This window comes from Syngnathus acus, chromosome 23 (genome assembly GCF_901709675.1).
Source record: "Syngnathus acus chromosome 23, fSynAcu1.2, whole genome shotgun sequence".
In the NCBI taxonomy this organism is placed as follows: domain Eukaryota; kingdom Metazoa; phylum Chordata; class Actinopteri; order Syngnathiformes; family Syngnathidae; genus Syngnathus; species Syngnathus acus.
This window is the reverse complement of record NC_051107.1, coordinates 3,713,157-3,735,547: the sequence shown is the minus strand read 5'-3', so window position 1 is coordinate 3,735,547 and position 22,391 is coordinate 3,713,157. Positions and strand designations below refer to the sequence as shown.

General features: G+C 47.6%; 1 protein-coding gene across 2 annotated transcripts; it reads left to right on the top strand.

Annotated features, from left to right (window-relative positions):
• The first annotated feature begins 1,178 nt into the window (after positions 1-1,178).
• Positions 1,179-22,381, top strand: sbf1 (SET binding factor 1). Of its 2 annotated transcripts, XM_037242919.1 has the most exons (43): positions 1,179-1,396; positions 6,408-6,499; positions 6,688-6,825; positions 6,908-7,030; positions 7,106-7,216; positions 7,438-7,515; positions 8,209-8,238; positions 9,320-9,425; positions 9,677-9,809; positions 9,882-9,990; positions 10,124-10,237; positions 11,114-11,191; positions 11,273-11,386; positions 11,481-11,609; positions 12,006-12,104; positions 12,174-12,381; positions 12,638-12,750; positions 12,859-13,008; positions 13,078-13,146; positions 13,222-13,383; positions 13,450-13,712; positions 13,778-13,950; positions 14,030-14,103; positions 14,656-14,848; positions 14,942-15,069; positions 15,211-15,386; positions 15,447-15,583; positions 15,653-15,860; positions 15,940-16,136; positions 16,202-16,339; positions 16,410-16,505; positions 16,907-16,981; positions 17,409-17,581; positions 17,957-18,133; positions 18,215-18,316; positions 18,383-18,568; positions 18,659-18,785; positions 18,865-18,995; positions 19,078-19,425; positions 19,512-19,717; positions 20,037-20,124; positions 20,222-20,353; positions 20,454-22,381. In XM_037242919.1, the coding sequence occupies exons 1-43, from the start codon at positions 1,342-1,344 to the stop codon at positions 20,550-20,552; spliced, it is 5,838 nt and encodes a 1,945-aa protein (XP_037098814.1). In that variant the 5' UTR covers positions 1,179-1,341; the 3' UTR covers positions 20,553-22,381. The 2 variants fall into 2 exon arrangements, with proteins under 2 accessions (XP_037098814.1, XP_037098815.1); XM_037242920.1 differs by lacking the exons at positions 7,438-7,515; positions 8,209-8,238.
• The last annotated feature ends 10 nt before the right edge of the window (positions 22,382-22,391 follow it).

The following is a 22,391-nucleotide window of genomic DNA, read 5'->3' as shown; positions in this document are numbered from 1 at the left end:
TTTCAAGAGTAGCGCTAGTTTAGTGTACACACACCGACAACATATCACGCTGCTCCAGTTAGCTGACAACATATCAGACATGTTATGAAGTGCATTTTTATGTTCCACCTCTTAGACGAGGCGCTAATATATGCATTTGGTTCATGCAGTGCGCTTCACCTGGTTTCAGATTCGATGCTCGGTGTGCAAGAGACCTTCAAACCACATCCCGTCTATTTGTTAGCGTGCAGTAAGTCACTTTTGTTGCATCCTGCAGACGATTTTTTTTTTTTGAAAGAGATGCCACTCAATTGCATTACTCTTGCAAACTCGACCTGGGGGAGTCTGTGCTGCTCTCATCTTTCTCACCCTTTCTCTGGCAATTACTCAAGTTGAGGCTCAAGGTTGAGATAAAGTGCAAATATCCACAACCCGAGCCTGACCTCCTTGAAAATAGAAGGCAGCGCTCCTATCTTCCGTTTTCGGTCAATTGTCAGGCAACTTGTGTGAGAAACTCTGTGGGGGAGTGCAAAAAAAAAAAAATGCAGCATGTCATGCTTGGACCTGTTTTAACTATAGGTGATAAGGACTTTGGGTCACAGGTGATAACGGAGGAAGTGTTGGAATTCTCCTGAGCGTGCAGCCGTGCTGACAAGCGAGGGACACGCTACACGGATGTGGCCCATCAGACCTTCCTCTTGTTCCGTTGACATGTTAGCCGCCTACATACAACACGACATCATCGGGTCATGGTTTCCTCTTTGCATAATTGAGGTGTTAATCCTTTCTCGCTTGGTGCCATAGAATTGTGTTGAATTGAGTTGAGGAGCTTCATTTAGACCAAAGTTGTGATTTGCTGTTATTGTGTGGCATCTGGAGGCAATTATAAATCTCTTTAGGGGTGCTGTTAATTACTTAAGAATTTTCATTATTTGCCAAGGAATTGTGGCAAAAATATTGATAAAAATATGACAGGGCAGGGCTCCATTTCATGGGACAGTGGCGCCCCCTAAAACAGGCTAGTTTCAGAAAGACAAAATATAGTTTATAACCAGACTATCCTTGAGATATGTTGGCAAAGCTTTCCAAAGAAATGCTAAAAAAAAAAAAAAGTGTTTTAAAATTGTGATTATAACGTTTTCTAAATCAATTACGCGGCCCCTCCCTGAAAGTCTCTACTGCGCAGACTCGCGACTCACGGCTGTCAGGGAAGGCAGACTGACAGTATGGCGGCGGGGTACAGCTGGAAGGATGCTACCGTTGCCAGCGATGTGGCCGTCGCCGGCAGGACGTAAATGGACTATTGACGGTGCCGAAAGAAGAGGAATCAACGCGAGAGACCCGTCGCCGTGAACGCCCGCCATGGCCCGGCTCGCCGACTACTTTGTGGTGGTCGGTTACGACCTCGACAAGCGAGGTGGGCGCTGCTGTTAGCCGCCTAGCATCAGCGGCCTATTATTAGCTTCGGGGAACTAGTAGGCGGGGATGGGCCGCACCGCCAATCACAGCTCGCCGGCTCCGATAGCTGTCGGCCGGCCTTAGGCGTCTACTTTACACCGAGGACTCACTGGCTCCTCGGGATTAGTGTGCTTAGTTCCTAGCCAGCCTGACAGTTTCTCTTCGGCAGTTTTTGGAAGTTGCATGTTTAAAATTCTTCTCCAAACGCCTCGCTGCTAGCCTTTTCCACAGTTTCAAAATGAAGCTCTTTGCTAATGTTGACAGTAAACTTAAAGCTAAGTAGTAGCTAATGTTAGCCGGGAACTGACTGTTGGTTCGGCTGCGACCCAAAACGATTTGATTCACCTGTTTTAATGCATTTTTGCATCGTGCCAAACTATTGCATTTTCGTTTGAATTGAATTATTTGTTATTTTGGTTGCATGGGGCTCCAAGCACCGTACCCCAACTCGAAAAGCTCCTCAGATTTGTGCAAACTACAAATCGATGTTTTTCCCTCGGCTCCGTGGCTGATTGTTGTGTGTTTTGTGTGGATTAACCCAGATGGATTTGCCCCACCCGCCACCACCATCCTCCCTGCTCTGCTCCCTTGTGTTGTTGGGGACCTTGTTTGGACCGTTATCTGACCCCCCCCCCCCCCTTTTTTTTTTTTTTTTACCCTGAGCTCTGGCCTAGATCCTTGCAGTAGAATGGCTTGTTTAATCATGAAATATTCAACCCGCCTATCCAGTGGGAGCATGCAGTTTGCAACGTGGTACAATCCAGCCCGCCTATGATTTATTCACAGTAGGCAAATTGCAAGCTCTGTACTCAAAGCTGCCTATCTTAACAGCGCAGTTTTCGGCTAGCCTGGATGCACTTTTTTAGAATCTTTCGCCGTGAAGTTTAGTCGACTGCAGGATGTCATTACGTGGACAATGCGAACTGTGCAGAAACTCCCCTTCCTGTTCAAGCGAGCTCGTATCGCTACGGCCGACAGTGAAGCAGGCCATTTAAAATCATCTGGAAGCCAGACATGCTCGGGTTTTAATGAATCACAACCGCCTTTGCCTCGGAAACACTTCCCGGGATGAGCCCATGATCGATTCCTGCAGAGTAGACGGGCAGTGGAAGCTCCTTGTGAGGTTGACGCTGGAGAAAAATCTCAGCAGTAAACACCTCAAGATGACGCAGCCAGGTTTAGCTCACCGTTGGCAGTGGAAGAAGTTAACAGCTGATCACAACTGAAGCCAAAGAGTCATTTGTGATCTGTGTATTTTAAAAATAAGTCAAAAGCGTCATAAAATGTCCAATAGGAAAGTAGTCATTTGTCTTTGCATCGGCATCCTTGTATTTGTGAAATATATCTAGAGGCAACCTATTGGATATTTTTCGATGAGTTTACATTGCAATTTGGTATTTATTTAAGGTTTAAAATGTTTACAGGCGATTATCATTATCACATGATGATCCAATTTATTTGTATTTACAAGCGAGCCAAAGTAACGTTTGGTTCGTCATCCTTGTTAAGTTCTCTCACTCCCCGCGTGTGTCAAAATAGCATCAAACCTAGAGTGAACCAGTCCTCGATCATAAGAATACCAGGAATTCCGCTTTTCCTCTGGAGTCTAAATTTTTCATGCATCCTGCCTGCCTCGCCGTGTGTGTTTATATGTGTGTGTCACTCGGCGACAAGCTGGGGCAGTGACAGGTCGTCAGGCTAGCGTCATCGCCACGCTCACGTGACCGACGCTAGCCGTGCCAAAATGTTAACCGTGGATATTATTTTGAGCCAAGATGGTGCTTGCGTGGACGTTAGTGTCCCGGGTGTGGTTCTCGTAGCAAAGAAGGGGTCCCTGGAGAAGCACCATTGTGTTTTGACAGAGGAGGCCGCAGAGCCGGGCAGCCAATCGCGCGTGCCGTCCGAGACTCAAACAGGAAACTGGGCGAAAACTATGTTTTATTTATTTCGCTTAGCTTTCTGCTTGTAGTTTTGTTTTGCAGTAGAATCTGGATGCAAATCTGTTGTATTATTGATAGGTTAGTGTAAACGTGACGTATTTAGGTCATGCTCACATGCGTGAAATAACATGCACAGAGCTACAATACGGGGCAAATTCTCAATTTAATTAAGATGATGGATTTTTACAATATCTAAAAATACCAAATGTTTTTTCTTTCTTTCTCCAATTCTCGATGTGCGTGTATTTGTGCCGATTTATTAACCAGTTAGCCTCCCATTTTACATTCTTCTGTTGTTTTTATTTTTTCAGGAGCAATCTCACGACAATACCGATAACAGCGAGCATTTAGGCCATTATCATCTTGCCATTAAATTTTCATAGCGTTTGATCTCCAGCTCAGATGCCGCGATGTAAGACGAGGCTTCTGATGCTGCCAACGGTGCCTGCCTGTGGGCAGCCACTTCCTCTATTGCCTCCAGAGCAGGACTGCCGCCTTCCAAGCCCTCCTGAAATAACCCCCACAATCTGCCTTTCATAGCGAGGGGGGGGGGGGCAAGAGGGACACACTCGACGCTTGTGTGTGTTGGCCGCTCACCCGTCGGCTCCTCGAACCGTCTTTGTGTTTGCTCGGTTGCCGCGGTAACGTCAACGCTACTTCGGGCTGCGGGTTTGCCGTGACTGACCAGGAAGGCCCTGATATTTCCGATAAAGCGTTGATGAAACACTAAAGACGACCACAAACTTTTTTTTCCCTTGTTGGATAAACTATGGCTTCTTAGCACTCAACATGTTGTCCACCAAAGTTGTGAGGATCCTAAAAATATGCTAGGCTGTAATTATGCCCGAATGGGGGGGTGTTGGGGATGCCCCCCTCTTTGGTGTTGATGGCTTTCCTAGAATGTCAAGAATTTCTTCAAGTCCTTTTCAGACAAAGGCTGAGTCAGGACTGCTCTGGTTAAGTTTTCTGGCGCTCAAGGGAGCAATCGTTTGAGTCCCCAAGGGAGGTATTTGCCACGTCTAGGGCAGTTTGAGATCGGAAGATAGGTGGGGGCGCTGTTGTCGGGCTGTGATCTGGCCAACCTTATGGTATTGGTTAAAAAAAAAAAAAAGCCCCTCCTGTTCTTTTGAATCCACCCAGTGCTGTGATGCACCGGGGGAGTCAGCGTCGAGGCATGCAGTCAAACCAAATTGCCTGATGAAAAATTCTGCAATTCTGTCAGGCAACTCGCCATCGGTTCTAATTAGGGTCAAAGTTCCGATGTATTTTTCTGCGCATCAAATTTGTCCCTTTCTCCTACTTGGGGGGGTTCTAATCTCATCTAAGACCAGCGTCTGTTCTGAGTAAATGGATCAGACCTTGTTGGACGGATTCGAGTTGGACTTCATTGTACTGTAATGGAATAATTCCTGGCGTTCAGTTTGAATCAGCGCTTCTCTAAATCATTCGCCACTCTCCATTAGGTAGCACTTAGAAGCATCCTCCATTTCAATGCAAGGATGTTCTCAGAGCGCCATGTTATTAATAATCAGCCTGTACTCGCTTGCACGCTGTCTGTTTTATCAAACTTATTTTTATTTATTTTAAAAAAAGTGAAGACAATTTGCAGTTTTAGTATTGACACAAAGTCGAGGCACAATTTCTCTTCGCCGGCCAAATAGAATTACACTAAGGGATATATTTGGCCCGCGGGCCAATTTTGGCCCAATTTTCCAAAGCCATGAATGAGCAAGCGGCGTGAACGCAAGTAACCTTTGCAATTTTTAGTATGTCTAGTAGTGCTCGCTCCCTTGTTGGTGTGTTTCCTCTCCTGGAAGGCTTTTTTTGTTTTGGCGGATCCCGGAGAGGGGGAGGAGGAGGAGGAGGGCTCATTTTGCAGGAAGGATGTGCTGAAGTGCTTTTTGCACAAAGAACATGTTCTACATTGTCTCCTGGGTGACAGATGGAACGTTTTTTTTTCTGCTTCGGTTTTGTAACGCTCGCCTGGCTGTGCCTCGGGTCTTCATTGAGGTTTGCCGCTATCGCACAAAGATGCTAATCAAGTGTCATGAAGGTGTTGTTTTAAGGAAACCAAGACCCATTCATGCTTGTTTATATATAAATCGAGCGAGAGAATTGACATTTTTAGACTATTTCAGATCCCCGGCATGCAGTCCTCAAGAGCGTCGCCATGGAAACTGCCTATTGTCGCCACGTCACTGAGGTTTTGAAGCTTTTGAAAGCAGAAGTTGCGGTCTGGCTTCAAACTCAATCAAGTCGCACACATTCCAAAGAATGAGCCGCACAATCCTTTTCAACTGATTACTACTCCTCAGCGATCACATGACCGTTTTTTTTTTCCCCTGTGTCATAGTTTGACTGCTATTAGTCATCTTCATGTGGAGTCATGTGTGCTCCGTCGTGCACAGTCCTGCTACTTCCGCTACTTGCGTTGACGTCCATTGTTTTTGAAAATAGTCCCAGTGCAACCGTCCGTCCCTTGGCGAATACGCTTATTAATAGTTCACTTGGGAGAGGGAATGGCTAGAGGCTAGCCTTGTGTGTTTTGGTGGCTGGCCCACTTTGTGTATTGTCAGTTGCTCTAGCTGGACCACTGGCTCTGTCGTTTTTTTTTTTTTTTAAACATCTTAATTTATCTGAACACTGTTGTACGCGTTTCTGAAGTCTGTCCTCCGCACAGATGAATGCGGCTACTGTATTTCGACGCACGTCGGGTTTCCGATAGAACTAAGCTGAAAGACCGGCTTGTGGCGGTTACATAAGTCGGCCTGTTTTGCCCCATTGTGCCGCTTCCGTCAGCCAGACGACCCGAGCGTGACCTCATTAACCAGTCGCCCCAAATGCAAATTTTGCGTATTGATACTATACTCTGACTCACTCGTATGTCAAGTTAACATTGAAAATAAAACTCATTGCACGCTGAGGAGGAGACCGTAGGAACATGCGGGTCTTCTTTGAAAGCAGTTGAGAGAAAACAAACTGATGTCAAGTGACTGACCTCTGTATCGCTTCCATTTCTTTTCCCTGTAGTGGAAGGCGAAGGCGAGGGTCAAGGTCGCATTCTCCAGCGGTTTCCTGAGAAAGACTGGGAGGACAGCCCGTTCCCACAAGGCGTCGAGCTGGTAAGTGGACATCCGAAGATGTACGTTGGCCAGAACAGGAAGGACACTCCGCTTTGTCAATGTCTGCCATGCGACCAGCATTAAAAGCTTGTTAAACGGTATTTGTATTGAGTCATATTTTGACCTAGTTATTTTAAAAGTCGCCACAACAAACAAGAAGTCTAATTCTTTTTTTTCTCTTCACGCAGTTCTGCCAACCCAGCGGTTGGCAGCTGGTCCCCGAGCGTCAACCCGCCTCCTTCTTCGTAGCAGTTTTGACCGACATTAACTCAGAGCGTCACTACTGCGCCTGCTTCACTTTCTGGGAGGGCCACGACAACCCACAAGTAAGAATTCGATTGCTGGCAGATCGATGCGCGAGGCTGGTCAACTTTTTTTTTTTTTTACATCCACCGCCTTTGTGTTAAGCTGCAGAAGACGCGGGACGTGGACGAGGTGGACGAGGAGCCGACTATCATCCAGCCGGCTCAGGTCTTTGCCCCCAAGAGTCTGGTGCTGGTGTCTCGGTTGGACTACACCGATGTTTTCAGGGTATGGTGCCTTTAATTAAGGCTGTACGAGTTTTTTGGACCAACATCCGTGTCCCCTTTCTCCTTCCCTGAGCAGAACTGCCTGGCCTTGGTCTACACCGTCCACGTAGAAGGCCTGACTGTCCCCTTAGAGACGGTCATCGGGAATCTACTCACATGTATCATCCCCATCGCCGGAGGCTCCCAGGTAACGCCTGACTTTTTTTTTTTTTTTTCTGACAACCTCAAAAATACGACACCATTCCTCACGCTTACATCTGTGTCAGCACTTGGGCTTTTTTTTTTTTTTTTTGGTCTCGGTTTTGTTTTGTAGGCTGACGTTGGTGTTGTGGCAAATTCAAAAGTGTGTTTTTGTAAGTTTAAATGTGACTCCGCCCCCAACTGTACACTGGTTCCTTTGTGTTACAGATAATTGAGTCCCCAGTTTGTAGTTTAGACCAAGTTCCTCAGGTCCTGGCCTGTGACTGGCTGCTGGCCTGTCTCCAGGTAACGTCGATCGACCGAGCTCTCTGCCAATCAAAGAGCCCCGGCCGGCCGGCACCATGTTGATTCTGCTCAAATCACACGCTCTTTAAGGAATGTCGCCCTTTCTCGTAGTCATTTCAAATTGTGTGTGGATAATGGCGCGAAAGCTTTTTTTTTTTTTTTTTCGGTGCATTTGGGCGGCGAGTTGTCGGTCATTGTCATCCGCGTTGCCGCTCACGATTGTGACGAATGGCCTGGAGTTTTATGTTTGGCTAACAAAACACGCAGCACGCTCTCTAACCTCAGCCGGGCCGCTTGTCGTCTAGTTGCTAGGTGACCATATGGGATGGCAGATGGCTTCCTCCGGGGGCAGTCTGAATGGACAAATCACACGTAATCAGTCTTAACGCACGGAATGCACATGTATCAACATATTGCATGACAGGCAGCGTGTGGCTTTGTGAAGTCTTTTAAGGGTTTTATTAATTAGAGGAGAAATGATATGAATGAATATACTGTAAAACCATCGTTTGCTGCTTGACTGTTTGTGTTTTCTTTGCATTTTTACGGTTGTTGCCCAACTTTTTTGTTAGTCAGTTTGAGCTAATTTTGCAGCCCCGTGGTTGGTTCTAATCTGCGTACTATTCTGTGGGTTACTTTTTCTATGCCTCTCTCTCTCTTTTTTGTCTCTCTCTCTGCCGGGTGCTTATGTAGCCAGGCCAGGAGGAGAGAGTGGAGAGTTTGGTACGCCCGCTTGACTTTATTCTCCTGGAAGCTTTTCTTTATCTTCACCACAAATCAGCCCCCCCCCCCCATGCATCCCCCCGCCCCCCCTCGGCAACATCAATTTGTGATTAACAGCTGATCATTTTTCCTGGGAGTCATTGCAACTAATGTCCATGCCAGATGATTTCATTCCATTTGTCTTCTGGAATAAGAATTGTCAAATTTATGACATCACAAATTCATCTTGCAGCAAGATTTTTTTTTTTTTTTCCTTCTTTTATTCGCTTTTGCTAAAATTCTCAAATGTGGATGGAATCACAGTTTTGAGACTTGAGTTCAATATGCCTCATGATCAGTTGTTAGATGACATAATTGCGTTGCTAAGCGCTTACCTGTCGCCGGCGAGGCTACGGCTGCTTCTGCGTCGTGATGTCTTTTTTGCTCTTTCAGAAATGACTGCACTTAGAATATGCAAACTGAACAAATGCCAGGACCAAGAATTCTCAATCTTGGTCGTGTGCCTGACCCGTTTTGTGCCACTTTGATTTTTCGACACACAAACTGTTGTTATCAAGCCCGCAGGCTAATCGATATGTTTTGCCTTGGCTGTCTGTCAAAGACCAAATCATTTATCCCCAGTGTCCCTTTCAATTATCAATGCCCATTAGGAATAATCTTTTTGTTTGTTGCTGTTTCAATTATTCTAACCTGTCACATTTTCACCTTGTCACACTTCAAGGCCTCAAATGAGTCGTCCATGCACATCTAACGTGATTACGTCGACAATGGCAAACTGCCCTCGCGTTACACTTTCCATATCAGTGGCAAGTCGGCCATGAAGATCCGTTGACACGGTGGCTTAACCGTGAGGTTGGCGCGGACCTCTTTCCACCTCTGTCCTCTTTTGCGATCAGCTGGAATGGCTTGTTTGTCACGTACCTGCTAAGCTTCTGGAATTCTCCCGTCTCGATTGTGCTGATTCACGCTTCTCTGTCAAACCCGCGGCCACATTGCTCTTTCTAAGAAACGACTTTGTTGTTTTGCTTTTTCGACATACACCCACATCCCCTTTTAACGGCTCCTATTTCTTTGTCCATAGCGGACCATCACATTAGGCGCCGGAGACCGGCAAGTTATCCAGACTCCCATCGATGACTCGCTACCCGTCAGCGGCAGCAGCGTGGCCCAGCTGTTCCGGCAGCTCGGTAGGGACAATTGTAACATGGCGACGACGCTACACCGCCATCATTTCCTGATTTTTATCTCGGGGAGTTTGGTTTTAGCCGCTCCTGATTATCAGGCGGCATCTCTTCCGCCCTAACTGTATATTTACCGTACGTATTGTTCGTCGATTATTGTGCTTTGTGTCATCGTGAAATGCTAAAACACACATTTGGCGTTGGATTTGTTGTCCCTCTTTTTTTCTAATGAGAATTGTGCTCCCGATTTCCCGTAGGGATCATCAACGTGCTGTACCTGTTCTGTGCCGCCCTGTCGGAACACAAAATCCTGTTCCTGTCTAGCAGTTACCAGCGGCTAACAGACGCCTGCCGGGGATTGCTAGCTATCATGTTCCCCCTCAAATACAGGTACGTCCCCCGCTTAACATCCCCCTCTTGTGTTTTGTATTCCAACGCTGAGCCATCTTTGCGTCTCCGCAGCTTCACATACGTTCCTATCCTGCCTGGGAAACTGCTGGAGGTCCTGAGCACTCCCACTCCTTTTATAATCGGCGTCAACTCGTTTTTCCGATCCGAGACGCAAGAACTGGTGGGTTCTCGTCACGGTATCACAACGAATATTGCGGAAGTTATTGTTTACGTAGCTAGCTAGCGCCATGCCTAGCTACCGACACTGAAAATATATCTATTTAATTTTTTCGGGCGGGGTCTGTGTTTTGTAGTTGGATGTCATCATCGCTGACCTGGACGGTGGCACCGTCACCATCCCGGAGTGCGTTCACATCTCCCTGCTCCCCGAGCCGCTCCTCCAGCAGACTCAGACTGCACTCTCCATGGTAAGGGTGAAGCGTTTCGTTCTACGTTTTGGTTGCAAGACGGACAGAAAGGAAGCGGTGAAATGTTTTGTAGCTGAGCGGCTGTGTCAATATTTACATTTTTTCAAGAGGCATGTTTGAATTTTTAGACGTCGAAATTTCTCTCACCAAAGTGAGACATTTAAAAATGCTAATTTGCAAGGCTGCTTATTCTATTTTTGAATAGTCAGCATTATGGCCTCTCCTTTCTTGAAGGATGGCGGACTATGTTTCGCTGTGCTGGTCATGTCGTGGAGCGACGTAACCACAGAAAAAAAAAAAAAAAAAAAATGTCTTTCCACCGCATGAAGCTATTTACAATATCTCCACCGTGTCATTACACAACATTAGGCAACATGAAAAGCCACTAATTCATGGTGAAACTTCATCTGAATCATCAACTTGTACAACAAATGGCATCGTGTTTGAGAACTCGCCACAAGTGCGTGTGATCTGTTTAAAAAAAAAAAAAAAAACATGATCTAAGCTAATGTAAGAGGCCTTCCATCCCCGAAACAAAAACAGAATTACGAAACGGGAAAAGCGCCGATCTTGTCTCTGATAGGCAGCTTTCATTTTTAAGCTTGTCTGTAAAGTTTTCATGGAAGAGATAGAATCTGGTGAGCGGGATGCACGCGGGAGCCATGATGCTATAGATTGTTGGTAGGCAACCCTAAAGCTGGGCTTACCTGCGTCCAGGAAGAGAGATGAACGCAGATGAAAATACTTAGGACTTGACATTGATGATATTGTTGTGTTTTCTTTCAAGAGGGATTATTAAAATCCGCTTCCAAGTATTGATAGCATTTCCTAATGGGTGATGAGTGTTCAATCTATGAATGTGTTTCTTGTTTGCAGGTTTTGGATCCTGAATTGGAAGTTGCTGATCACGCCTTCCCGCCTCAGTCCTCGCTACCTTCGGCACCTAAGATCCAGGTGAGATTTTTTTTTTTTTTGTGCAGTCCGGCCTTGATTGTGGCGTGTGCGTGTTACGATGGGCTCCCATGTGTGTCTCAGGATAAGGAGATCCGGGCAATCTTCCTGTGGCTGTTTGCTCAGCTTTTCCAGGGTTATCGCTGGTGTTTACATATCATCCGCATTCACCCGGAACCAGTTATTCGCTTCCATAAGGTAACCACGGTCATCTAAAATTAGGCCACAAATTGGATTTAAGAACAAGGGTGATTTTTTTTTTTTTTTTTTTTTTTTTTTCCTTTTCCTGCAGGCGGCCTTCCTCGGCCAACGAGCGCTGACGGAAGACGACTTCCTCATGAAGGTGTTGGACGGCATGGCCTTCGCAGGCTTCGTGTCAGAGAGGGGCCCTCCCTACAGAGCAACGGATTTGTTTGATGAAGTGAGTTTGGGAATCCAATCGAAATGACCGAAATGACTCGCCATCCTTTGACAGATTACATATCCTTGCACACACATTTTCACTGAGATTTCGCCTACTTTTATAAAAGTCAAACCAAGCAGTTTTTATTCCCAAAAGAACCTTTAAAAAAAAATAAAAAATGTCGTTGACAACATAAATACACACAGAGTGAACTCTGCATTTTTGCGGTTTGCTGTTCATTTTTGGGAACCTATCCTCTATTTGCTGAGAAACTCAACATTTGCCATCTGGTGGCAACCTGGTGTCAAGGAACCAGGTTGAAGTGTGTTAAGGAGTTTCAGGTCGTACCTTGTAATCTATATTTTTGCTGTGTTTTTTTTTTTTTTTAACATGGACTCGCTTTTGTTCCTACAGCTGGTAGCCAATGAGGTGGAGAGGATACGACAAGAAGAGACCTCGCCACACAAAGTCATGAACCATGTCAAGGAGTTGGCCGAGCAGCTATTTAAAAATGTATGTCTCAAGATGAAATATTATTCTATTTGTGTTTAAACCCACTCGTGTGTCCTCTTCACTCTCTAGGAAAACCCCTACCCGGCAGTGACCATGCACAAAGTCCAGCGGCCGTCGGAAAACGGCCAGAAAGCCAATCAGAGCCAGAGCCCCTTCCCCGTCCTGGACGAGGTGACGGTACAGCTTTTTATCGATCACGCCACTGCCAAGCTCAAGACGGCGCCGCCGGTCGTCAAGGCAGATGTCAAGAGCATGGTGCCGTCCGGACCCCCGTTGGGTGAGCTGGGTTTGAAATGCATATGGATTTGGATCATATATATTTTTTGTCATCGTATGGTCCTTAAATGCCTCCTAATGGGGAAAAAAAAAAAGGCTCCTCACCCACTGTGTTAAACGTTTTTAGAGGTGTAACTTAATCATCAGCACTTCCTGCCTTCAAACTTCTCCGGCTCTCTCAGCGTGTGTTTAATGGGCTTCATTTTGAAGTGCCACAGTGATATATGAGCCTTAACACGTGGCGCCGGCTTCCGCAGGAGACATGGTGGACCGGAACAGCAACGTGATGGCCAACAGCGCCCGCCGGCTGGAGGTTGTTCGGAATTGCATCACACACATCTTTGAGAACAAAATGCTGGAGGCCAAGAAGGTGCGAATGATTCATCGGCAGACTTTTTCGAAACGGCAAAAGTTGGACTGTTTGCAATTGTGCTGTCCAATACTGCGCTGTGGAAAACAAAACGCTTCCCTTTTGCAGCTGATGCCAGCTGTACTTCGAGCTTTGAAGGGTCGGGCAGCTCGAGTGTGTTTGACTCAGGAGCTCAATCAGCACGTCTTACAGAACCGGGCGGTTCTGGATGACCAGCAGTTTGACTATGTCGTCCGAATGATGAACTGCACCTTACAGGTATGTAACCTACCTATATGATATGCAGCATGATTTGTTTTACAAGCATCCTTTTCTCTTCCTCTTTAGGACTGCTCGCATATCGACGAACATGGCATTGCAGCGGCTCTCCTGCCATTGGTCACGGCCTTTTGCAGAGTACGTTCATCAATCAGTCCACATTCTTCTGAACACCACAGAGCCTCATGTGTATTGTCTTTGTTGGTCTGACAGAAATTAGGGGCAGGCATCACTCAGTTTGCATACAGCTGCGTACAAGAGCACACGGTGTGGACCAACATGCAGTTCTGGGAGGCCATGTTCTACAGCGACGTACAGAACCACATCAGGGCACTTTACCTGGAGACGGAGGACGGGGAGCATCAGAACCACAACGTGAGGACGATAGCGAATTGTCGAGATGTCATAAATGACCCGTCGTGAACAAACGTTCATCCACAGGAGCAGCAGGAGGGATCAAGCGGGCGGGAAATCGGCGCGCTGGAGCTGGCGTCGGAGCAGAGCCGCCTGTGGCCGACGCTCGGGAAGGACATGCAGGCGGAGCGCGTGCAGAAGGAGGAGAGCACCGTGTTCAGCCAGGCCATCCACTACGCCAACAGGATGAGCTACCTGCTGCTGCCGCTGGACACCAGCAAGAACCGCCTGCTCAGGAGCTCGGGGCTCGCCGAGGTGGAGAGCGTCAGCAACAGCTACGTGACCAACAGGTAAGGATGGGGATCATTCTCGTTGCCTTCAGATCATTGCGGTTCAATTTTGCTTCGTCTGGTAGTATTGCGGGAAGCATGGCGGAGAGTTACGACACAGAGAGCGGCTTCGAGGACGCCGAGAGCTCCGACGTGGCCAACTCGGTGGTGCGCTTCATCAACCGCTTCGTGGACAAAGTCTGCAATGAGAGCGGCGTGACCAACGAGCACCTGAAGGCTCTCCACACCATGATACCGGGTATGACTCTCCACCTTCAACAAAAGGTGTGAAACGGCGTCGTTTTCCCGCGCTTACACTTCTCCTCGTGGGATTGCAGATATCGTTCAGATGCACATCGAGACGTTAGACGCGGTCCACCGCGAGAGTAAACGACTGCCGCCGATCCAAAAGGTAACCAATTCCTATTTTTACGCCCCGCTGGAGAAAGGCCACGCGGAGCGAGCCCGGCCAGCCCCGCCTACTTCCCTCTCCAGCAATGCCTACCGCTCAGACCGGCGGTGTCACGCCAGGTATGTTTGTGACTCGCGAGGACAACTGAGCAAAGCATGCTGGGTGATGATTGCTCTCCTGTTTTGAGCTAAAGTGCGTGCCTTCATTACGAAGGGTGACGTCAGTCGGTGTGATGGAGAGGGATGGGGGGGGGGCTGCGCTCTGTCATAGTCCAAATTGTTAAAAAAAAAAAAAAAAAACCATTATTCATCAGCTAAAAGAAAATATATAATTATTTTTTGCTCATGTAGTCTAAAACCAGCCATACTCACACGGATGGTTGTCAAGCATGAGGATTTTCAATGATGGTCAAAGTGGGAAAATGCATGGTTGCCGCTCTGCCGCCCCTTTCTCCACTTTCAGCCCCCTTGGCCTCACGTGTGTTCTTCAGCTTCAGCGTCATTAATCCAACCTCATCTCGCTCCGTCTCCGTTCTCTTCACCCCCCCCCTAGCCCAAGCTGCTGAGGCCGACCCTTTTGACAGGCGAGGAGCTGGTGATGGACGGCATGCGCGTTTACCTCATTCCGGACGGGCGCGAGGAGGCCACCGGCATGATGGGAGGCCCGCCCTTGCTCCCCGCGGAGGGGGCCATCTTCCTCACCACTTACCGGCTCATCTTCAAGGGCACTCCCACCGACCCGCTGGGTGAGCGTCTACACAGAACCCGTGCAAATAGTTCTCGTGTCTACTGTGTCGCTCCAAGTTGACCTGTGGAAAATAAATGTTCCCATCCTGCAGTGGGCGAGCAGGTGGTGACCCGTTCCTTCCCCATCGCGTCATTGACCAAGGAGAAGAGGATCTCTGTCACTTTACCCATGGAGCAGTATGTTCAGGAGGGCTTACAGTTACGATCGTGCACGTTTCAGGTACTGTTGAACCATCAAAATGTCATTTCTATTATTAGGTTTGGACTTGAATCCAGCCTGCTCAACCTTTAGAGGGTTCACAAACTTTTGCGTGGTCAACAATTTTAGCTGTAGACTGTGTACTGTAACAATTTTGCGTAGTTGCTGAAGATCGTGTTCGACGAGGAGGTGGCGGCTGACCTGGCGGAGGTTTTCAGGAAGCACATGCACAAGCTACGCTACCCCCAGCACGTGCAAGGAACGTTCGCCTTCACCGTCGGTCAGAGCAGCAAGCTGGTGGTGGAGCACAAGACCAAGGATAAGAACCAGTCACTCAGGTATGTATCAAAATCACGATCCTCTAGTGAGGGATTTGAAGATGTTTTTGTTTGTCTCAGGACAATTTCCAAAAACCTGGTCAAAAGCGCGAAGCGGACCATCAACCGGCAGTATGTGGCGAAGAAGAAGTACTCTCCGCCTACCTGGGAGAACAGGAGCAGCTTACAGTCGGAACTCGACGAGGATGAAATATCAGGTAAGGTAAAACTCCCTTTGGTTCTTTGAGAATTTCTTTTTGTAAATTGATTTGCTCGTGCGTCCACAGTCTCGGAGGAGGTGGAGCAGAGCTCCCTGACGCTGTCCTCCACCATCCGCTCTTCAGACAGACAGACCATGAGCAACGTGGTGGAGCGAGCGTGTTGCCGTGACTACCAGCGCATGGGCCTGGGCACGTTGAGCAACAGCTTGACCCGCTCCAAGAACGAGCCCTTCCGGATCTCAACCGTCAACCGCATGTACACGGTGTGCAGGAGGTACGTAAATCGACAGCGCAGCGTCTTCGGGGATTGTGCACGCAAGAAATGTCTGAGCCGCCGTGTGCTTGCCTCGTAGCTATCCCGGCCTGCTCATCGTCCCGCAGAGCATCCCGGATTCCACCATCCAGAGAATCTGCCGCTGCTACCGGCAGAACCGCTTCCCCGTGGTTTGCTGGCGGAATTCCCGGACCAAAGCTGTGCTCCTGCGATCGGCGGGCCTCCACGCAAAAGGGGTGGTGGGCTTTTTTAAATCGCCCAATGCCCCAACTTCAGGTAAAAAGGCTTGGATGAGGATTTTTTGCCAAATTGCTTTATTCACTGCCTGTTTTTGTTCGCAGTGCCCTCCCAGGCAGACTCCACTAGTCTGGAGCAGGAGAAATACCTGCAGGCCATTATCAGCTCCATGCCCTCTTACAGCGAGAGCAGTGGCAGGAACACGCTCAGCGGCTTCACCTCAACCCACATGAGTGCTTCAGGTGAGCGCGACCGACGCTGAGACGCCACGAGCCGCTCGCTCTCCCAGCTGACCGCGGCTTCTGTTCACAGACTCGTCGGATAAGCTGCGGCAGCCAAAAATCGGCGCTCTGATGAAGCAAGTGATGGGGGCCAAGGAGGACGTGCCCGGAACCTTCAGCAGAGGAGGTGAAGACGTGTGTGTGTGTGTGTTTGGGGTGCAATCCCCGGTGACATGCGTCATTATGTAACTGAGGTTTGATTTGACCTTGTTTGGCTCAAATGACACAATTTCGATTTGGTTTTCTTTCTATTGGCACAATTCCGTCAAAGAAAGGAATGGTAAAAAAAAAAAATCGGATATGAATGAGCGCACAAACCGGACACACAGTGGTGCCTTGACTTTTACGTTTGAATTTGTTCCATTCCTCCATTGGTTTGAATATAAATGCAATGAAATGCAAACACCCAGTTTTTTTTCTTAACTCAAGGCACCATTGTATAAGTATTCAATCAAAACCTGCGGTGTGTATCCAGCCTGCGACTGTGCCGCACGGAGGCTCAATGGTCTTTATCTTTTTTGACCTCAGCTCTTGGTCAAAGGGCCAAAGTCATCTCCCTCTCTCAGCCCAAAATGTCTGGCAAGGCCAGGAACTCTACCAGAGGTACAGTAGGCCACGCCCACCTTGCCTCCCCTCCAACTAATCAAATCTCTTGAACAGAATCGCCCGTGTGTCTGCCGTCATCCCTGGTAGTGTTGTGTATCTCTGGACTAATGGTCTCTGCGTGACTCTTTTTTTTGTCGATCTGAGCTCTGCCACTGTGCGTGTGTGTGTGTGCATGCTGCCACTGCAGCTCGACTGTCCGGCGTCCTCAATGTGGTTTCACGTGTGATTCTTCTGTTTGAGCTGCATCAAACTACACGTAGCAAACTGGTTTTGGGTCGTTCTCCTTCACTTCTATCTTGTCTAGCAGCATGACTATTAAGATGATGGCTGAAAAACCGCGTGCCTGATTGAAATCAAAGGTGTCCTGATCACACGAAAGGATTCTGTTCTCATGTGGTGATTCAGATGTTTGTGTGTGCGGCAGGGAAATGGGGGAGCATCCGAGGCAGCGGGCGTCTCAGCGCCTACAACCCGGACGTGGGGACGCGTCTCGCTGGGAAGGAGTCGCCGCAGCCCAATGGCGGGCCCAGTGAGGCCTTGTTCCTCCGCCAGCACAGGGCTTACCTCTACATTATTGGGGACAAGGCCCAGCTCAAGGTGAGGAAATCTGAGAAAATACTGCTCAATTAATTAGATAATCAATTAATAATAATTTGTTACATCTGACTATAAATATAGTTGATATTGATTGAGCAAAAGTCGGTAATTGATGCCCACACAAAAATGTTTGTAGTTTCATGTAAATACCACAAGATGGCGCCAAAGCACGTTATCGCTCACTTGCTATGGCCTTCACTTCAATGTTTTTGTTTGTAAAGCAAGTGATAGCAAACCAAAAAAGAATGTATAAAGCTAAGAAAATGTTAAATAGGTCATATCTAACATTTGTGGGATATACCCTTGAGCTACCATAGTTTCCTTTAAAGGTAATAGTCTTGTTTCATTGGGATTTCGGTGTGTTGTGTATTTCAGGGCGGGAAGCAGGACTCCTTCCAGCAGTGGGAGGTGGTGCCCATTGAGGTGTGCGACGTGCGGCAGGTGAAGAACAGCTTCAAGAAGCTGATGAAGGCCTGCGTGCCCAGCTCCGCCTCCTCGGACCCCAACACCAATTTCCTGCGCTGCCTGGAAGATTCGGAGTGGATGGCGCTGGTTAGTTACTACTGAGAGTGGAATTTCTGAAGTTGGGAAAAAAATATATATATTTATGTATTTGCATGTCTGTGTGTATAGCTGCACAGGGTGCTGCAGGTGTCCGTCCTGGTGGTGGAGCTGCTGGACACGGGATCATCCGTCATGGTCAGCCTGGAGGACGGCTGGGACGTCACCACCCAGGTTTGGAGATGCGGAAAACAAACTCGCCGCGTCCTCCGCGAGCTTAACGCGGCGTTGCGTCTCCAGGTGGTGTCGTTGGTGCAGCTGCTGTCCGACCCCTACTACCGGACGTTCGATGGCTTCCGGCTGCTGGTGGAGAAGGAGTGGCTGTCGTTCGGACACAGGTTCAGCCAGCGCGGCGCGCAGACGCTCGGCAGCCAGAGCAGCGGGTTCACCCCCGTCTTCCTGCAGTTCCTCGACTGTGTGCATCAAGTGCGTATTTCAGATATCCAATGTCGCTCATGTCGGCACAGATGACTTCTGGTGATAATCGGTCAAATTGTCTGATCCCTTCTTCCTCAGATCCACCTACAGTTCCCCATGGAATTTGAGTTCAGCCAGTACTACCTGAAGTTCCTGGCCTATCACTATGTGTCCAACCGTTTCCGCACCTTCCTGCTCGACTCGGACTACGAGCGCATTGAACTCGGTACCGTCTTGGCAATGTGGCATTTTTTATTTTTATTTTACTCCGTTCTCTTTTGACCTAAGTTTGACGGTGTTCACAGGAGTCCTCTATGAGGAAAAAGGTGAGAGGAGAAGTCCTCAGGTTTGCAAGTCCGTGTGGGACTACATCGACCGGCTTAACAAGAAGACGCCGGTCTTTTTCAACTACATGTTCGCCCCAGAGGACGATGAGGTTAGCATACTTTTTATTTTTGCTGCATGTCTGGGAAATGTTTAGCATTAATTATTGTACCCACTGATTCATTTTTGCACAGGTGCTCCGGCCATACACTTTCATCTCCAACCTGAAAGTGTGGGACTACTACACGGAGGAGACGCTCTCGGAGGGGCCGTCGTACGATTGGGAGCTGCGGGGACGCCAGGATCGGGCGGCGGCGGAAGAGACGCCCGACAAGCCCGACAGCGGCGCGCCCAAGTCGCGGCGGCGCGCCGTCTGGCCGTGCTTTGACAGCCTGAGCAAAACGTTGCCTGACGCCATCACCAAGCTGCTGCAGGAACTGCAGACGCTGGAGGGGGAGCTCGGCCAGGCGTCTGAAAAGTGGAAGGACACGTGGGATAAGATCAAGGCCGCTCAGAGGAACGAGGCCAAACTGGAGAGCAAGGTGATTTGAACTGTATGAAATACAATAATAGTAAGGTCGGAGCAATACGTTCCCCCATCCGCCATTTTTTCTTTTTCCTCTTTTAGCCGTCGTTCTCCAGCTCGCTGCTCATGTCCTCCAACCTGAGCCACCAGCGGCGTTCCCAGGGCGTCTACCTGCAGGAGAGCGGCGTGGGCTCCTCCATCAACTTGGGCCTGGACTGCGAGGTGAGCGCCACCTCCACTCCGGTGGCGGGCCGCCCAAGCACCAGCACGCTCTACAGCCAGTTCCAGAGTACCGAGAGCGAGAACAGGTACGTGTTTGCTGGGACTGGGAAATTATTCTTTAAAAGTGCTGCAAAAAAAATGCTCCGAGCAGTCACATCTCAAATCGGTTTTCCCCATTTAAATGAATGGAAATGCCATTAATCTGTTTCAGCGTGGCTGTTTCAGCTTGACAAAAATGTGGTGTGATTTTAATTCGGAAAATAGTACGCTATAGTATTATACAGAACATTTGATTAGATTGTAAAGCATTAAACCTTAAGTGAATCATGATTTCTTTCTTGCTCATTGAAATTGTGCTCCTGAGCAACTGTTGCCTCACATCGCTTTGCTTCTGTGTCGCTCTAGAAGTTTCGAAGGCATTTTGTTCAAGAAAGGCGCTCTACTGAAACCATGGAAACCACGATGGTTTGTGCTGGACAAGACAAAACATCAGGTTGGAACATAGAAGTTAACAATGGAGATGTATCATTGTAGTCCGTTCTTTTACGGGTGACATTTTGCGGTAATGTTTTTTTTTTCGTGTAACGCAGCTGCGGTATTACGAGAGCAGGCAGGACAAAGTGTGCAAAGGCGTCATTGAGTTGGCCGACGTGGAGTCCATCCTTCTGGGGACGCCCACCATGGGATCGCCCAAAAACATTGAGGAGAAAGCCTTCTTCGATGTGAGTCTCGCCCGTCTTCCATTTTGGATGCCTTTCCAAACAATCCCTAAAAGTCATCAAAAGTTTTCTAAGCCCACCTGTCTCCCCCTCCCCTCCCCAGCTCAAGACCACCAAACGAGTGTACAACTTTTGCGCCCAGGATAGCCTCAAGGCTCAGCTGTGGATGGACAGTGTTCAGAGCTGCCTCTCGGACGCCTAGACGGGAGACGGCCCGCACTCTTGAACTGCAATATCTCAGTGTTTTTAGTAGAAAAGAAGAAAACAGGGGTGGGAGGAGGAAAAAAAAAAAAAAAAAAGCGGCTGCGGTCCGACCACACGGAATCATTCCACGTCTTGTGCGACGCGTCCGGCATGAAGATTTCATCCCGACTCTCCTTCTTACTAACCCTAGCCACCCTCCCCTTGTTCCAGATTTAACTTTGTAAAAAAACTCAAGGGGGGAATGACGGAGAAGCTGCCGGATCTCAATTTGGGACCACCAGTGACGGTTCATGAAGGATTTTTAGTCTATTTTTTTGTTGTTGTCTCTGCCACCACAATCTCAAGAAAGATATACTGTGAAAGCCCATCAGAATCTCCTCTGCAAGTGTTTACAAAGTGGACAAAAGCTCCCTTCCCTTGACACTAACCACTATAAACAAACGTGTTAAGGGACATAGAAGGAAAAAACAAAACAAAGACGTGATCCTACGGGATGAAAAAGCTGCATTATGGAACTTATTTTGACCGAAACTCCAGAACTCCCACAAAAATGCGACACCCTGAAGGCAACACAGGCAAAAATGAATGGATTTGATTGGGTGGTCTATCACATCTCTCATAGTAATTATTAAAATGATTTGAGCTACTCCTCAGGATGTGGACTGTGCAGTGGCCTCGTTCCAAGATTCTGGGTTCGAATCCGGGCTTCTTGTGTTGAGTGCATGTACTTCTCCTTCCTCCCACAAACATGCACATAAGGTCAATTGAAGACTCTAAAACGCCCCGAGATGTGTGTGTGTACTTATTTGTCCCGACATCACACCCCAAAGTCTGTTGGCATAAGCTCAAGAAGCCACTGAAAATAGTTGGATCGGTGTAGAGATGAAAATGGAGAGGACCTAGTATGGAACCTTGTGGAACCTTCAGCAAAAGATCAAATAGTGTGGTTTAGAAGCCCTTATTTGTGAATTGAACTCAAATTTCCCCAAAATGTTTTTAAATCAGATCGAGCAAAAATTTAACGTCATTGTTGTTATCACTCAGATTAGTCGGAGCTATTCCTCAGGATGAAGGCAGCACGGTGGCCCCAAGTTTCTGGGTTCGAATCTGGACTTACTGTGTGAGGTCATCAACTTCATATTGTCCTTAAACGTGACTTGGAGTGGTCATTTGTCTATCACCATTGACTGGTGACCAGTCCAGGATGTCCCCTGAATAATGAATGAATGAATTAAGTATAAATAGAACTATTCATCAGAATAGTAAGTCTACAATTCCCCTTGTAGGGATGCATTGAAGTCCCATAAATGTATGTCACATGACCGTAATCCCTCAAACGCATCACCGTTCACCCTTTGCACGCACATTGTTAAAATTTCTTCCCCCACTATGTAAAATATCCTGCTGTTTGTTGAACATAACTTTTGTTTATTTTTTAAATTGTAGATTTTTCTTTTTGAGAGGGACCTTTCACCCCTTTTCTGTATATACTACCCCAGATTGTATGTAACGTTTATAGTAGTAATTTATTTAACTTTTCCCTTTACAAAAGTTCCTCAAATACCACTTTTAAAATCTAGGAATTCAATGTGCCATTGGTTTATTTCTGTATTAATGTGACTAATGCTTTTTTTTTTGTACCGTGCAAGTAAATCCCCTTTTTTTTTTTTTTTTTTTTAAACACAGTTGTCCTTATTCAGTTTCTACCATTCACACAAGAGTGGAAATGTGTGTTGTGAAATCCAGTGGGCTACTTTTTTTTTTTAATGGCTGATTGGATCAAACCGTTGCTAGAATGCAGTTGAAATAAATGTCTGACACATGAAGCCCTCGGAGG

What these genes read in the sequence shown, in the direction of transcription:
- sbf1 (XM_037242919.1), top strand. Translation starts at nt 1,342, where the DNA reads ATGGCCCGGCTCGCCGACTACTTTGTGGTGGTCGGTTACGACCTCGAC. An exon ending in GATCCGAGACGCAAGAACTG is followed by an intron (nt 9,991 to 10,123) that starts GTGGGTTCTCGT and finishes TGTGTTTTGTAG; the next exon opens with TTGGATGTCATCATCGCTGA. An exon ending in CGGAACCTTCAGCAGAGGAG is followed by an intron (nt 16,506 to 16,906) that starts GTGAAGACGTGT and finishes TTTTGACCTCAG; the next exon opens with CTCTTGGTCAAAGGGCCAAA.